General features: G+C 42.1%; 1 protein-coding gene across 1 annotated transcript in view; it reads left to right on the top strand.

Annotated features, from left to right (window-relative positions):
• Window positions 1–440: 440 nt before the first annotated feature.
• Window positions 441–15,734, top strand: part of rftn1a (raftlin, lipid raft linker 1a) — a 49,884-nt gene continuing 34,590 nt past the window's right edge. Inside the window, exons 1-2 of the mRNA XM_055877051.1 lie at window positions 441–818; window positions 11,012–11,163. Coding sequence (XP_055733026.1) covers window positions 11,016–11,163 — 148 coding nt within the window. The 5' untranslated portion in view covers window positions 441–818; window positions 11,012–11,015. The remainder of the gene's footprint in view (window positions 819–11,011; window positions 11,164–15,734) is intronic.

The following is a 15,734-nucleotide window of genomic DNA, read 5'->3' as shown; positions in this document are numbered from 1 at the left end:
ACTTTTGAAATGTACAGCGACAGAATTCAGAACATGTCACGTTCTTACTGTATTATCCGTGTATGTCACTTATGCCTGGAGACCCCTCAAAATAAGGAATATTATGCTTCCAAACCCTTCCAGAACCAATGCGTGTTAATTTTCAGACGGAGTGTTGGGGCTCAAAACTCCCCTCTACAGACGCCTTTGTCCAGTGACACTTATGTGTAATGAAACAGAGTCATGATCAAGTGCTATAACAGACCTACAGCACTTGCTATAACATGCCCTTATGACATTTCTAATCGAGTAATTGGGCTTGCCATTTCATTCAGTCTTTGTGGCTTCCTCTTCACTCATACTATTGCGCTTCCTTCCCTGCTGGTTAAATCCGCCTTCTGCAACTGTAGCGAAGGTTCAATAAGCAAGGGGAGGAGAGAAGCATAAGGGTAGACCGTGCTGACGCTCTCAAACACACACATAGAGGGAGATATAATTGGAGGGAGTGAGCGGGGAGAAGAGAACGGAGTGTGTGTGAGGAGTTGATATCACGGGCTTAGGGAGGGATACAGTACTGTACAGTTGTCAGAGGGAGGATTCGGATATCCGGTTAGCGGAGCAGCATGATCTTAACTGCGGGTAGTGCCTCTTCAACCGCGGTGATCTCACCGACAACTGTGGATTGACAGATAGGCGCACAGAGAAACATACCGAGGACACATTTACCCCAGAAAGAGTGTGAGGGTTTGTTTGTGTGTTGGTGTAACCACATGAGCTCATTGCTTGCCCATGTGTCCTGACTGGGTTCGACTTCTCTGCCCGTGATAACATCCAAACGGGTATGTTTATGTTTTGTTGTTTGTCTCAGCTCTCTGAAAACGAATGACATTTGTGTATTACGATGGAATGGAAATGTAGGGCAAGGTTCACGGGTGTTGTTCTTATCCTAGATGAAACGACAAGTATTCTCACCACTTAGATGTTGCCAGTAGACCTACAACATTAATATCTGGGGCCTCTATGATAAAGTAAACTCTTGGGAAAGATTGTTTATGAGACGTGTGTAGGCTCAACTGTACAGTGTACACTTTTTGGAAAGAGAGGGGATAAGTTATGAATTGTCTATAGAAGGATCCCTTACATGGGTTCGTTTTTGGCCACAGCACAAGTTCTGGTCACAACAGTTAAATAACGGTTAATTAACACGCGACCAATGTTCTACAATAGGTTATACGTTCTGCCAAGACCTGTAAACGATTCTTATCCGCTGTATGATATTGATTTTGATGTCTGTGCCAGCGACTATTTGTGGATAGTATTCCAATCACGCCACACTCTCTGGCAGGACTCAAGCCGAGATATGCGTGATAGAGTAAATTGTGTCAAGCGCAGCTGGAGAGATGGAAAGAGAGCAGAGAAATGTGCGAGAGTGTGATTCGGTGCTTAAGCGATCTGTCTTTTTCTGTTTGCTAAACTGCCATTGTTATAACGGGCACCAGCAGTTCGCCACGTGCCCTGAGCATGCAGGAGGGAAAGGTTCACAAAAAACCCACAGGCGCACGCACGTTGGCCCCCTTTTGGCGTTTTTTTTAAAAATGTAGCATACATTTGTTTGTAAATCACCACAAATAAAATTAAAATAAATGTCATAGGGTGTTTGACAATATTTCTGGTGTAATTATTGGAAAGTAGACTAGATTCAGGCTACCCATTGAAATGAATTGGATGACAATGTTTGCAGGCAATTCATCAACGTCAAACAGGTGTGTGAAATCGTATTCATTATAGCTTATACCCATTTAGGTTTCTTTTATTTCTTCAGGGATCATGCCTCCCTCGGAGCACATTGACACTCTCCCATGCTCTTTCTAATCCCCTTTTAAATTTTTGTTCTTCTTCCTGCGTCCCCTTCCATATTTAGTCCGAATCTTTTCATCCGCGTGCATCTCGCGCTCTCCCTCTGCGGAAGATGAATGGCGTTTCTCCGTGCATTTGCGCTCCCCAGAAGAGTTCCAAGATAGCGGTGCCACAGCACAGACGGATTATCCTCGCGTGTAAACCGCGTTTGGTTGCGCTGTCATTTAAAATAACTCAGTTAAAAGAGCTGCTTTAATGAGATGCCCTCCTCTGTCTCTCTCCAGCTCATCTCTCTTTCCTCATACCGCCTTCCTTTGCTCATTTAACTTCTAAGGACTCTGTATTTTTTTGTGGTGATTTAGATGCCTCACCTTAACCGTGTGGTAAGATTATGATGATGATGCCAATGGGTAAATGATCACCACAGGTAGTGCTGAGCAGTTCTGTTGGGACTGCAGTTCATCATACAAACCCAACTCTTCAAACCACACAGGTAGCAGAACTAGTTAAAAGCTTCAACAGTAGAACCAGTTAAAAGCTTGGAACAGTAGAACCAGTTAAAAGCTTGGAACAGTAGAACCAGTTAAAAGCTTGGAACAGTAGAACCAGTTAAAAGCTTGGAACAGTAGAACCAGTTAAAAGCTTGGAACAGTAGAACCAGTTAAAAGCTTGGAACAGTAGAACCAGATAAAAGCTTGGAACTGTAGAACCAGTTGAAAGCTTGAACAGTAGAACCAGTTAAAAGCTTGGAACACTAGAACCAGTTAAGGTCTTCAACAGTAGAACCAGTTAAGGTCTTCAACAGTAGAACCAGTTAAGCTCTTCAACAGTAGAACCAGTTAAAAGCTTGTCTCCTCCTGCACCACTTTAACCTTTAAGTTCTCCCTCTGTGCTAGCAGACAGTGTGTTTAATACAAGCCTAGCAGACAGTGTGTTTATTACAAGCCTAGCAGACAGTGTGTTTAATACAAGCCTAGCAGACAGTGTGTTTAATACAAGCCTAGCAGACAGTGTGTTTAATACAAGCCTAGCAGACAGTGTGTTTAATACAAGCCTAGCAGACAGTGTGTTTAATACAAGCCTAGCAGACAGTGTGTTTAATACAAGCCTAGCAGACAGTGTGTTTAATACAAGCCTAGCAGACAGTGTGTTTAATACAAGCCTAGCAGACAGTGTGTTTAATACAAGCCTAGCAGACAGTGTGTTTAATACAAGCCTAGCAGACAGTGTGTTTAATACAAGCCTAGGGGACAGTGTGTTTAATACAAGCCTAGGGGACAGTGTGTTTAATACAAGCCTAGCAGACAGTGTGTTTAATACAAGCCTAGCAGACAGTGTGTTTAATACAAGCCTAGCAGACAGTGTGTTTAATACAAGCCTAGCAGACAGTGTGTTTAATACAAGCCTAGCAGACAGTGTGTTTAATACAAGCCTAGGGGACAGTGTGTTTAATACAAGCCTAGCAGACAGTGTGTTTAATACAAGCCTAGCAGACAGTGTGTTTAATACAAGCCTAGGGGACAGTGTGTTTAATACAAGCCTAGCAGACAGTGTGTTTAATACAAGCCTAGCGGACAGTGTGTTTAATACAAGCCTAGGGGACAGTGTGTTTAATACAAGCCTAGCAGACAGTGTGTTTAATACAAGCCTAGCAGACAGTGTGTTTAATACAAGCCTAGGGGACAGTGTGTTTAATACAAGCCTAGGGGACAGTGTGTTTAATACAAGCCTAGCGGACAGTGTGTTTAATACAAGCCTAGCAGACAGTGTGTTTAATACATGCCTAGCAGACAGTGTGTTTAATACAAGCCTAGTGGACAGTGTGTTTAATACAAGCCTAGCGGACAGTGCGTTTAATACAAACCTAGGGGACAGTGCGTTTAATACAAACCTAGGGGACAGTGTGTTTAATACAAACCTAGGGGACAGTGTGTTTAATACAAGCCTAGGGGACAGTGTGTTTAATACAAGCCTAGGGGACAGTGTGTTTAATACAAGCCTAGCGGACAGTGTGTTTAATACAAACCTAGGGGACAGTGCGTTTAATACAAACCTAGGGGACAGTGTGTTTAATACAAACCTAGGGGACAGTGTGTTTAATACAAGCCTAGGGGACAGTGTGTTTAATACAAGCCTAGGGGACAGTGTGTTTAATACAAGCCTAGCGGACAGTGTGTTTAATACAAGCCTAGCAGACAGTGTGTTTAATACAAGCCTAGCAGACAGTGTGTTTAATACAAGCCTAGCAGACAGTGTGTTTAATACAAGCCTAGCAGACAGTGTGTTTAATACAAGCCTAGGGGACAGTGTGTTTAATACAAGCCTAGCAGACAGTGTGTTTAATACAAGCCTAGGGGACAGTGTGTTTAATACAAGCCTAGGGGACAGTGTGTTTAATACAAGCCTAGGGGACAGTGTGTTTAATACAAGCCTAGGGGACAGTGTGTTTAATACAAGCCTAGCAGACAGTGTGTTTAATACAAGCCTAGCAGACAGTGTGTTTAATACAAGCCTAACAGACAGTGTGTTTAATACAAGCCTAGGGGACAGTGAGTTTAATACAAGCCTAGGGGACAGAGTATGTTTGTAGTTTATCTGTGTGTTCTAATAACGGAAGCAGTCTCTTTTACAGGATTAGTGGAAAATGTGGTTGGACTACTTTATGGGAAAAGCATTCTCAGCAGGGGACATTCTTCTGCTGCTAGAGCAATAAGAGAAGTGGACAGAAGGCCCCCACTACCGTCTGTCTACACAAGGGGAGAATGACTGCACCCTCATTGAAGCCACAGAAGTTCAAGGCCGACCGCAGTGCTGCAGGCATTGTTTGCAGAAAACAGGATCCCCATTTTAGTGAATGGGAAAATGGCAATCTTCGTGGTCAATCGTCATGTAAATAAACATATTTTTTAAAAGAAAATAATGGTAACAATATAATTGCTTCTAATACACCAGATGTATGTCCTGGAAACTATTAATTTAAAATCGCACACAGAAGATAAGGATAAGGATCATTTAGTTGCTAATGGCAGCCTGCAGTACCCCAGTCGGCCTTCAACTTGAGTTACTTAGTGAGAGGGGGCAGCACTGAGCTAGCCTGCAACATCACTTCCGGGAGTAGCTCAAACTGTGCTCAAACTGTGCATTTTATGTAAAGGCAATGCTACCGAATACTAATTGAGTGTATGTAAACTTCTGACCCCCTGGGAATGTGATGAAAGAAATAAAATCATTCTCTACTATTATTCTGACATTTCACATTCTTAAAATAAAGTGGTGATCCTAACTGACCTAAAACAGGGAATTCTTACTAGGATTAAATGTCAGGAATTGTGAAAAACTGAGTTTAAATCTATTTGGCTAAGGTGTATGTAAACTTCCGACTTCAACTGTATAACATTAAATAGACTGGTTGGTTGTTTAGCAACAAACCGATGTGTGCACAATTATGGGGCAAAACAGATGGGTTGGCTTAGATTGTTGACAACATCTAAACTATATTTAGTCTCCAATGTTTATTGAAAGCATAAATGAAGTTGCACAGTGGGCACTTGTCTCTCAAATACATCGTTACAGTTGTTGGTTAGTTGCCTAGTGGATTTTAGCTAAATTAGCATAGATGTGACATCAGTCAAAACACCTCAAAACAAGACATGGTATCAAGAACAAGATAAAACTAACTGAAACGAGCCACTTACGATTCCCCACATGGAGTTTATTGTCATTGCTGCTAGCTATCTGGCCATCCAGACTCACAACACACGGCCTTCCGCACCATTGAAGCGTGTGCATCGTTTTTTGTGACATTCTCAGCTAACCCGTCTATAAATATTGTACTTAATATCCGATTTGGACTTCAATTTTTTAACAATGAGGAATGAGGAATCCAAAGAAATTGTCAAAAGCCAACCACAGAACCACACCCCACGCCAATCCCACCTCAACATCAATAATGTAGTATGGAGCTGTGGCTCTGAGTATTTTCTTCATCCTATGGAATGTATTCTCAGTGATTTTGGTGATGTTTTTTCCCCTGTTCAGAGAAATTAGTAATTGAAGTTGTTGGGTTTATGTCCCTTCCTACATCCTGATATTACCACGTTCTTACCACTAGATGGTGCGGTTCCTGCTAGTAGGTTATTGCTTCTTTTTTTGAATCCCCCACATTGTTAAAGGGGTAGTTCACCCAAATTACAAAATTACATATTGGTTTTCTTACCCTGTAAGCGGTCTATGGACTAGTGATAATTTTGTCAACAAAAATAGTGACAAAAATGTTCATCAAACCTATTTTTCAGTTTCAAATGACGAGACTATACCTGACTAAATAGACCCAGAAAAACTATAACTTAATGAAAAATATTTTTCATTTCAGTTGACTAAAACGAGACAAGACAAAATTCTCTGTAACTAAAATCGGACTACTAAGTGGACTGTTAATAATATGAATAAAATATAAAATAATATGAATAAAATTAATATTAGCAGCACAGATGCACAGCGCAGTTCTGTTCAGTAGTGGGAACGACGCGCCACACCCGAGACACACACACCCTACATCAGCTGGTGAGCTGCGGGGAGCAAGCAATGAGTGTGGGCAGACAGGCTTCCGATTTTACACTTCGCGTAGGTGACTCACTTGCTTCCCCATATCTAACCAGTCACCACCAGCCTTCTAGTTAGCTACCCTGGTTAAGAAACACAAGCTGCTTCATGAAAGTAAAAACAATAGCAGTCTTGAGTTTAATTGTAAAACAACAGTCTAGCCATATTTTTCCCTCCCTTGAGTATAGAAAAGTAGGGTGTCTTTGAATTTGTAGTCTCGCCCGAACCTTCCCACGTTCCCTACTGCATTTCGTAGCCAGGTTCTGTAGCCACAGTAGCCAAGTCTCCCTCTTTTTCTTAGTGAAAAGGGCTTGAGAGATTACAGTTCCAAAGATATGACACATAATACCGGTGCTAAGTTTTTTTTTGTGCATTGGTGTACCACATTTTACATTCATAAAACATATTGCAGGCCGGTCTAAAACTAGGTTACTTGCGCACCGGATCATTAACCATTTGTTAAGGCTACACCTTGTTCAGTTTATTGACTAAATTCCTCTTGCCACTACACTATCTCAGTGGGTAAATAACTTTATTTGGAGTTAATGTGGACTCAGACTTGAGCACATGGACCAAGATTTGAGCCAAAATTAACACTGCTATGGACCAGGTATGACAGCACCTCATGCTTTGGTTTTGTTTACCTGGCCACTGTTTCAAATGCTTTTTAGTATTTTTGTCACAAATCCAATGCCAGTCGATTGTGACTATATTAGCATTTTTTCCACTTTATGTCTAAACCATCCTAAAGTATAAAAAAGGGTTGTGTAACTCAGTGATGTTACTTATATACTGAACAAAAATATAAATGTAACAGTTTAACTTTAGTCCTTCCCCTCGCCCCGACCCGGGCGCGAACCAGGGACCCTCTGCATACATCAACAACAGTCACCCACGAAGCATTGTTACCCATCGCTCCACAAAAGCCACGGCCCTTGCAGAGCAAGGGGAACCAATACTTCAAGGTCTCAAAGCGAGTGAAGTCACCGATTGAAACGCTATTAGCGCGCACCACCACTAACTAGCTAGCCATTTCACATCGGTTACATAAACGCAACATATAAAGTGTTGGTCCCATGTTTCATGAGCTGAAATCAAAGATCCCAGAAATGTTTCATATGCACAAAAAAAGTTTACATCCCTGTTAGTGAGCATTTTTCCTTTGCCAAGATAATCCATCCACCTCACAAGTGTGGTATATCAAGAAGCTGATTAAACAGCATGATCATTACACAGGTGCATCTTGTACTGGGGACAATAAAAGGCCACTCTAAAATGTGCAGTTTTGTCAAACAACACAATGCCACGGATGTCTCAAGTTTTGAGGGAGTGTGCAATTGGCATGCTGACTACAGGAATGTCCAACAGAGCTGTTGCCAGATAATTAAATGTTAATTTATCTACCATAAGCCGCCTCAACGTCATTTTAGATAATTTGGCAGTATGTCCAACTGGCCTCACAACCACAGACCATGTGTAACCACGCCAGCCCAGGACCTCCACATCCAGCTTCTTCACCTCGTCTGAGACCAGCTAGGATCGTCTGAGACCAGCCACTTGGACAGCTGATGAAACTGTAGGTTTGGACAACCGAAGAATTTCTGCACAAACTGTTAGAAACCGTCTCAGGGAAGGTCATCTGAGTGCTCGTCATCCTCAACAGGGTCTTGACCAGACTGCAGTTCGGCGTCGTAACCGACTTCAGTGGGCAAATGCTCACCTTCAAAGGCCACTAGAATGCTGGAGAAGTGTGCTCTTCATGGATGAATCTCAGTTAATCTGCGTTGTTTTCGGAGAGTGGTTTGCTGATGTCAACGTTGTGAACAAAGTGCCCCATGGTGGTGGTGGGGTTATGGTATGGGCAGGCATAAGCTGCGAACAACGAACACAATTGCATTTTATCAATGGAACTTAGAATGCACATGATACCGTGATGAGATCCTGAGGCCCATTGTTGTGCCATTCATCCACCGCCATCATCTCAATGTTTCAGCATGATAATTCACAGCTTCATGTCACAAGGATCTGTACACAATTCCTGTCCCAGCTCTTCCATGGCCTGCATACTCATCAGACATGTCACCCATTGAGCACGTTTAGGATGCTCTGGTTCGACATGAATGACAGCTTGTTCCAGTTCCTGACAATATCCAGCAACTTCGCACAGCCATTGAAGAGGAGCAGGACAACATTCCACAGGCCACAATCACCAGCCTTATCAAGAAGGAGATGCATGAGGCAAATGGTGTTAACACAAGATACTGACTGGTTTTCTGATCCACGCCCCTACCTAAAAAAAGAAGATCTGTGACCAACAGATGCATATCTGCATTCATTAGATAAATATTTCAGCAAAATAATTTGTCTGTAACACTTATCTGTTTCTAACTACTAATTTATCTGTTTCTAACTACATAAACTATTTCAGAACAATCTGAGATGGTGGGTGTCATGGCTTGCTGAAACGACCCGTCTCTGTGCAATGATGCTTGTCGACTGGAGAGTCTGGAGGTTTCTCTCCCCCTCCTCTCATTCTCTCCCATACTTTCAACATGTATACCTACTGTATATGCTCTCTTGCCTCTCTCTCTCTCTCTCTCTCTCTCTCTCTCTCTCTTTCTATTTCTCTGTCTCTCTGTCTCTCTCTCTCTCTGTCTATCTCTCTTTCTATTTCTCTGTCTCTGTCTCTCTCTCTCTCTGTCTATCTCTCTCTGCCTCTCTATTTCTCTGTCTCCCTCTCTCTCTCTCTCTCTCTCTCTATTTCTCTCTCTCTCTCTCTCTCGCTCGCTCTCTCTCATAGTTTCCTCTTATGGTTAATGAAATTGAAGGCATGTTCTCCACGAATGTTCCTGAATGGGTAAGGAGAGAAAACAGTCTGGAGGAAGAGGGAAGATGAATTATGTAAACGCATCCATTATGTTGTTCATTGGAAGTTTTGAACTTTTAGAGCATGTTGCTCTCTGTGGAGACACTTGGTCACCACCAGGCTATTTGATGTAAATCTTTGACTATGCAGTCTCTTAGACTCGTTAGTTGCGATAATGTCTGTGTCTGTGCTGCTGTGGGCCTAGAGGGACTTGGTGTCATTATACACACTGATCACACACATTTACACACCCGGCTTGGATGCATTAGTCCCCATTACCCTCACACACACACACACACACACACACACACACACACACACACACACACACACACACACACACACACACACACACACACACACACACACACACACACACACACACACACACACACACACACACACACACACGAGAGTTGTCATACACCTTTCCGTATCGGCTCAATGTGACTTAAACTACACACACACGTTAACACACACACAGTCAGAGGTGTCACACATATTTCTGTGTTGGCTCAGTGTGACTTAAGCCACACACACACACACACATTAACACACACACACTGTCTTCTCCTTGCGGCTCTAACCAGCCGTATCTGACAGGGATTTTAACGGTAACCGCGGAGACGGTCATATCGTAGCGACAATGTCACAAGGGATTAGCCTGACGACGCTCCACTCCACCCAACTGACTTCTGGATCCTCCACTCCTCTCTTTCTCTCCTCTTCTTCTCTCCCGTTTCCTCAGAACCCCATGTCCCTTGTCCTCCTTTCTAAACCCTCTCTTACTCTGTTCCTCTCCTCCTCTTGTCTCCTCCTTTATTTCCTTGCATCCTTTCTTTTACTCGTTTTCTTTTTCCTCTTCCTCTATTTCCTCTCCTTTTCATTCTGACCCTCATCTCCTCTCTCCTCTTCCTTTATTTCCTCTCCTTTTCATTCTGACCCTCCTCTCTTCTCTTCCTTAGTCCCTCTATTTCCTCTCCTTTTCATTCTGACCCTCCTCTCTTCTCTTCCCTAGTTCCTCTATATCCTCTCCTTTTCATTCTGACCCTCCTCTCTTCTCTTCCCTAGTTCCTCTATTTCCTCTCCTTTTCATTCTGACCCTCATCTCCTCTCTTCTCCTCTTCCCTAGTTCCTTATTTTTGCATTATTTTCCTCTCCTCCTCCTCCCTACCTTCCCTCCTCTCCCCCTCCTTTCCTTCTCTCGTCTCCTCCAGTGCCAATGTTGTCATGGTCGACAGGACAGGAAATCTGAGTTTCATTTCTGCTTTAATTCATTCTGATCAAACATGTCGCTCCCAATCACCCAGATTTGATTAGTGAATGCCCGTATCTGAGGCCACCAGCCATGTAATGGTTGACACATTCATATTCCTGTATTATTGGTGTGTGTACGTGTTCATGGTTGTGTGTGTGCGAGCTGTGTGAGCGTTGTGACACATTATCCACCATAGTTTCTCACGGCAGACAGAGGCAGGGTTTAATACTATAATGCAACACCTGTGACGGGTTTATATTTAGAAACAAGTTTATCTTTATGCTAATTATTTTTCTCTTCCCTCTCACTCCATCTCTCCATCTCTCTCCTCTCTCTCCCGGTCTCTTTCTCTCCATCTCATTCTCTTCATCTCTCTCTTTCTTACTTGGCTTTCTCTCTTCCTTTCAATCTAACTCCTCTCCCTCCTCTCTATATCTTTCTCCCTGCAGAGGGATGGGCTGCAGGCTTCCTAAACTGCGGAGGACTGGGGAGGAGAAGAGTCCCGGGAAGATCTACTCCACCCTCCGACGACCGCAGGTGGAGACCAAGGTGGGCGTGGCCTACACCTACCACTTTCTGGACTTCCTGCTGGGGAAGGAAGGTAGGGAATATGGACAGGCACACACACACACACACACACACACACACACACACACACACACACACACACACACACACACACACACACACACACACACGTTAACACACACACACACACACACACACACATACACACACACACACACACACACACACACACACACACACACACACACACACACACACACACACACACACACACACACACACACACACACACACACACTTCTAGCTCCAGTAGTGAATTCTAATTCAACCCCTAGTCATCTTAAAGGATTAGACAGGAATCCATTTGATTTATCCAGATCTATCTGTCACCTGACCAAAGCACTGGTATATTCCAATCCAAGTGCCAGTGAGATTTATCAAACTCCATGCGTTTACATTTGTTGAATGACATGAAAATAGAGCTCTTTGGCGACGCATACCAGTGGTCAGTTTGGCATAAAAATGAGAATGCATGAGCAGAAAAGAACCTCATACCTACTGTAAAATATGGTGGTGGATATTTGATGTTATGGGGCTATTTTGATTCAACTGGTCCTGGGGCCTTAAGGTCAACATCATGAACTTTCCCCAGTACCTGGACATTTTTGCCAAAAACATGGTTGCCTTTGCCAGGAGGCTGAAACTTGGCCACAAGTGTGTCTTCCTGCAAGGCAATAACCCCAAGCACACATACAAATCCACAAATAAATAGTTAATTGGTCACAAAAGAAACATTTTACAATGGCCGTCTGTCTCCGGACTTGAAATCCATTGAAAACCTGTGGTTTATATTGAAGAGGACAGTCCATAAGCACATACTAAGGATATCAAAGATCTGGATAGATTGTGTATGGAGGAATGGTTTAGATCCCTCCCAATGCGTTCTCCAACTCATTAAACAGAAAAAAACGTCTCAGTGGCTTTATCCTCACGTGCGAGGTAATTAAAGGTATTAAAAACAGGAGTGTCAATCATTTTGACTCCTACCTTTTTAGGAGAAAAAAGTAGTACTTGTTAAAATATATTTTTTTACCTTAATTTCACCTTTATTTATACAGAACAAATTCTTATTTAGAATGATGATCTGTCTTTCTCTGAGGAATTGTGCTAGTATAAAATAAATAATATCCCAATTTTCTTTTTTTTTAGCATACAATATAGTTCGGTATTTTAATTATTTTATACTGTCATTTTTGCTCATCTTTATCAAGGGCGTCAATAATTTCAGACCCCACTGTATATGAAGTGGCTAGAAGTCTAATTTGGAATTCTGTAGCTCTTCAAGACCAAGGTTTGTAACCAGGGTGTATATTTCAAGATAATCTCTGTGTGAGTAGGCATCCCACAGTACCAAAGATTCAGCTGTACAGTTCAGACTAATCCACGCCCTCTTCCTACCTCTGAAAACGAGAGGGAGATGAGAGAGGACTCTAGTTGATTTCCTGCACAATGTTTAGAGAACGAAGTGTGTGTGTGTGTGTGTGTGTGTGTGTGTGTGTGTGTGTGTGTGTGTGTGTGTGTGTGTGTGTGTGTGTGTGTGTGTGTGTTCTGCACAGCAGTGTTTTGGGAGTGTTTGATGAGAAGTCCCATGAGGCTGCTGGGTTCTAAATATACTAATTCTGCTATTGTGACAGAACAGAAGAGATTGTGCAGAGAGAGTAAAAAGAGAGAGTTGGGGAAAGAGGGAGGGTGTGATAAAGGGAGATGTTTCTGGATTTTTAAACCTCACTTTGTCCATGTTAAAATGAACTTTCCCTCACACTGTGTTTAGGAATGGATGCAGGAAGTTGAGTCAGTCAGTTGTTGAATTTGCTACATACTCAGAACATTCAGCAACCAGCCCAATACAGACAGTGGTTGAATTTGCTACGTACTCAGAACATTCAGCAACCAGCCCAATACAGACAGTGGTTGAATTTGCTACGTACTCAGAACATTCAGCAACCAGCCCAATACAGACAGTGGTTGAATTTGCTTCATACTCAGAACATTCAGCAGCCAGCCCAATACAGACAGTGGTTGAATTTACTACGTACTCAGAACATTCAGCAACCAGCCAAATACAGACAGTGGTTGAATTTACTACGTACTCAGAACATTCAGCAGCCAGCCCAATACAGACAGTGGTTGAATTTACTACATACTCAGAACATTCAGCAGCCAGCCCAATACAGACAGTGGTTGAATTTGCTACGTACTCAGAACATTCAGCAGCCAGCCCAATACAGACAGTGGTTTAATTTGCTACATACTCAGAACATTCAGCAGCCAGCCCAATACAGACAGTGGTTGCATCCCAAATGGCACCCTATTCCATACACAACAGGAACTAGGTTGCTTTTTATGGTGCACTATAAACGGACTAGGGCACCATTTGGAACTCTAGCAGAGGAAGTCATGACCAACCAGACAACAGCTCTGAATTCAGCCTCCTCCATTTCTGTTAAGCTTATCATGAGCTGGATGGGAGCCTGCTTAGAGCAGCACACATGCCCATACTGTACTGTAGACGCAAATGCGTACACACACATTAAAAAAACTCAACTCATCAAATCAAATGTATTTGTCACATACACATGTTTAGCAGATGTTATTGCGGGTGTAGTGAAATGCTTGTGGTGTAGCGAAATGCATACACTCAACCTCACTTTAGTGCGTACACACACACACAAGCATCAGGCTAGGGAGTATTGTCATCTTGTCTCTAGACAGACAGGCAGGTCATTTATATGGTAAATTCCTTGATGCCACATGAGCTCCTTACGTCTGCATAGCAGTGCTCTGCTGAGGGGATCAAGGAAGATACTCCCAGTATTGTTTTTGTGTGTGTACATATTTTTGTGTGTGTGTCATGGAGAGAGACCAAGAGAGCGAGTAAAGGATTCCTGAAGGATTATCTGATTGTTTGTGAAGATTGAGACTTCATTCCCAGCAATGGGATTTGTGTGTGTAGACGCATGTGTGTATGAGACAGAGATGTGGTGTGTGTGAGAGAAACAGTGTGTGTGTGTGTGTGTGTGCATGCGTCCAGTGAGGAATCAGTCTGTCTCTCAGGCTGACATTGAAGAGAACCCACGGTCAAATTTACGGTTTAATTTAATTTAGTTTCCATTATTAATATTATTTCTCCCTCTGTGACTTCATGACTCCCACAAAGTAATGAAAAATAAATAACCATGTCTGTCTACTCATTTCCATTCAGAGACTATCTATATCTAGTCACAGTTGTTAATTCACTCAGATACATGGGCTTGGCTTTGGATTCAACGTTTTCTCCTTCAAGGCATAGAGCAGGGATGGACAACTGGCGGCCCCCCTTTTTGAAGGCCTTCTGATCAATAAAGAAAAAAATATATATATATATAAAATGGAGTGTAATAAGAGTGTACCAAAGCTGTCATTAAGGCAAAGGGTGGCTACTTTGAAGAATCTCAAATATAAAATATATTTTGATTTGTTTAACACTTTTATGGTCACTACCTGATTCCATATGAGTTATTTCATAGTTTTGATGTCTTCACTATTATTCTACAATGTATAAAATAGTAAAAACTAAAGAAAAACCTATGTATGAGTAGGTGTGTCCAAACTTTGACTGGTACTGTATATATATATATTTATATTTATATTGCCTTCAGAAAGTATTCACACCCCTTGTCTTTTTCCACATTTTGTTGTGTTACAGCCGGAATGTAAAAGTGATTACATTGTGATTGTTTTTATCTTTGCCCTACGCACAATACCCTTATAAATTCAAAGTGGAATTATGTTTTTAGAAATTTTGACAAATTAATAAAAAATTTCAAGCTCAAATGTCTGTAGTCAATAAGTATTTAACCCCTTTGTTATGGCAAGCCGAAATACAGTTGAAGTCGGAAGTTTACATACACTTAGGTTGGAGTCATTAAAACTATTTTTTCAACCACTCCACACATTTCTTGTTAACAAACTATAGTTTTGGCAAGTCGGTTAGAACATCTACTTTGTGCATGACACAAGTAATTTTTCCAACAATTGTTTACAGACAGATTATTTAACTTATAATTTACTGTTTCACAAATCCAGTGGGTCTGTGCCTTTAAACAGCTTGGAAAATTCCAGAAAATTATGTCATGCTTTAGAAGCTTCTGATAGGCTAATTGACATAATTTGAGTCAATTGGAGGTGTACTTGTGGATGTATTTCAAGGCCTACCTTCAAACTCAGTGCCTCTTTGCTTGACATCATGGGAAAATCAAGAGAAATCAGCCAAGACCTCAGAAAAAAAATGGTAGACCTCCACAAGTCTGGTTCATCCTTGATAGCAATTTCCAAACGCCTGAAGGTACCACGTTCATCTGTACAAACAATAGTACGCAAGTATAAACACCATGGGACCACGCAGCCCTCATACCGCTCAGGAAGGAGACGCGTTCTGTCTCCTAGAGATGAACGTACTTTGGTGCAAAAAGTGCAAATCAATCCCAGAACAACAGCAAAGGACCTTGTGAAGATGCTGGAGGAAACAGGTACAAAAGTATCTATATCCACAGGGAAACAAGTCCTATATCGACATAACCTGAAAGGCCACTCAGCAAGGAAGAA

This window comes from Salvelinus fontinalis, chromosome 22 (genome assembly GCF_029448725.1).
Source record: "Salvelinus fontinalis isolate EN_2023a chromosome 22, ASM2944872v1, whole genome shotgun sequence".
Lineage (NCBI taxonomy): Eukaryota > Metazoa > Chordata > Actinopteri > Salmoniformes > Salmonidae > Salvelinus > Salvelinus fontinalis.
Note: the sequence above shows the minus strand (reverse complement) of the source record. Positions and strands in the feature narration are given on the sequence as shown.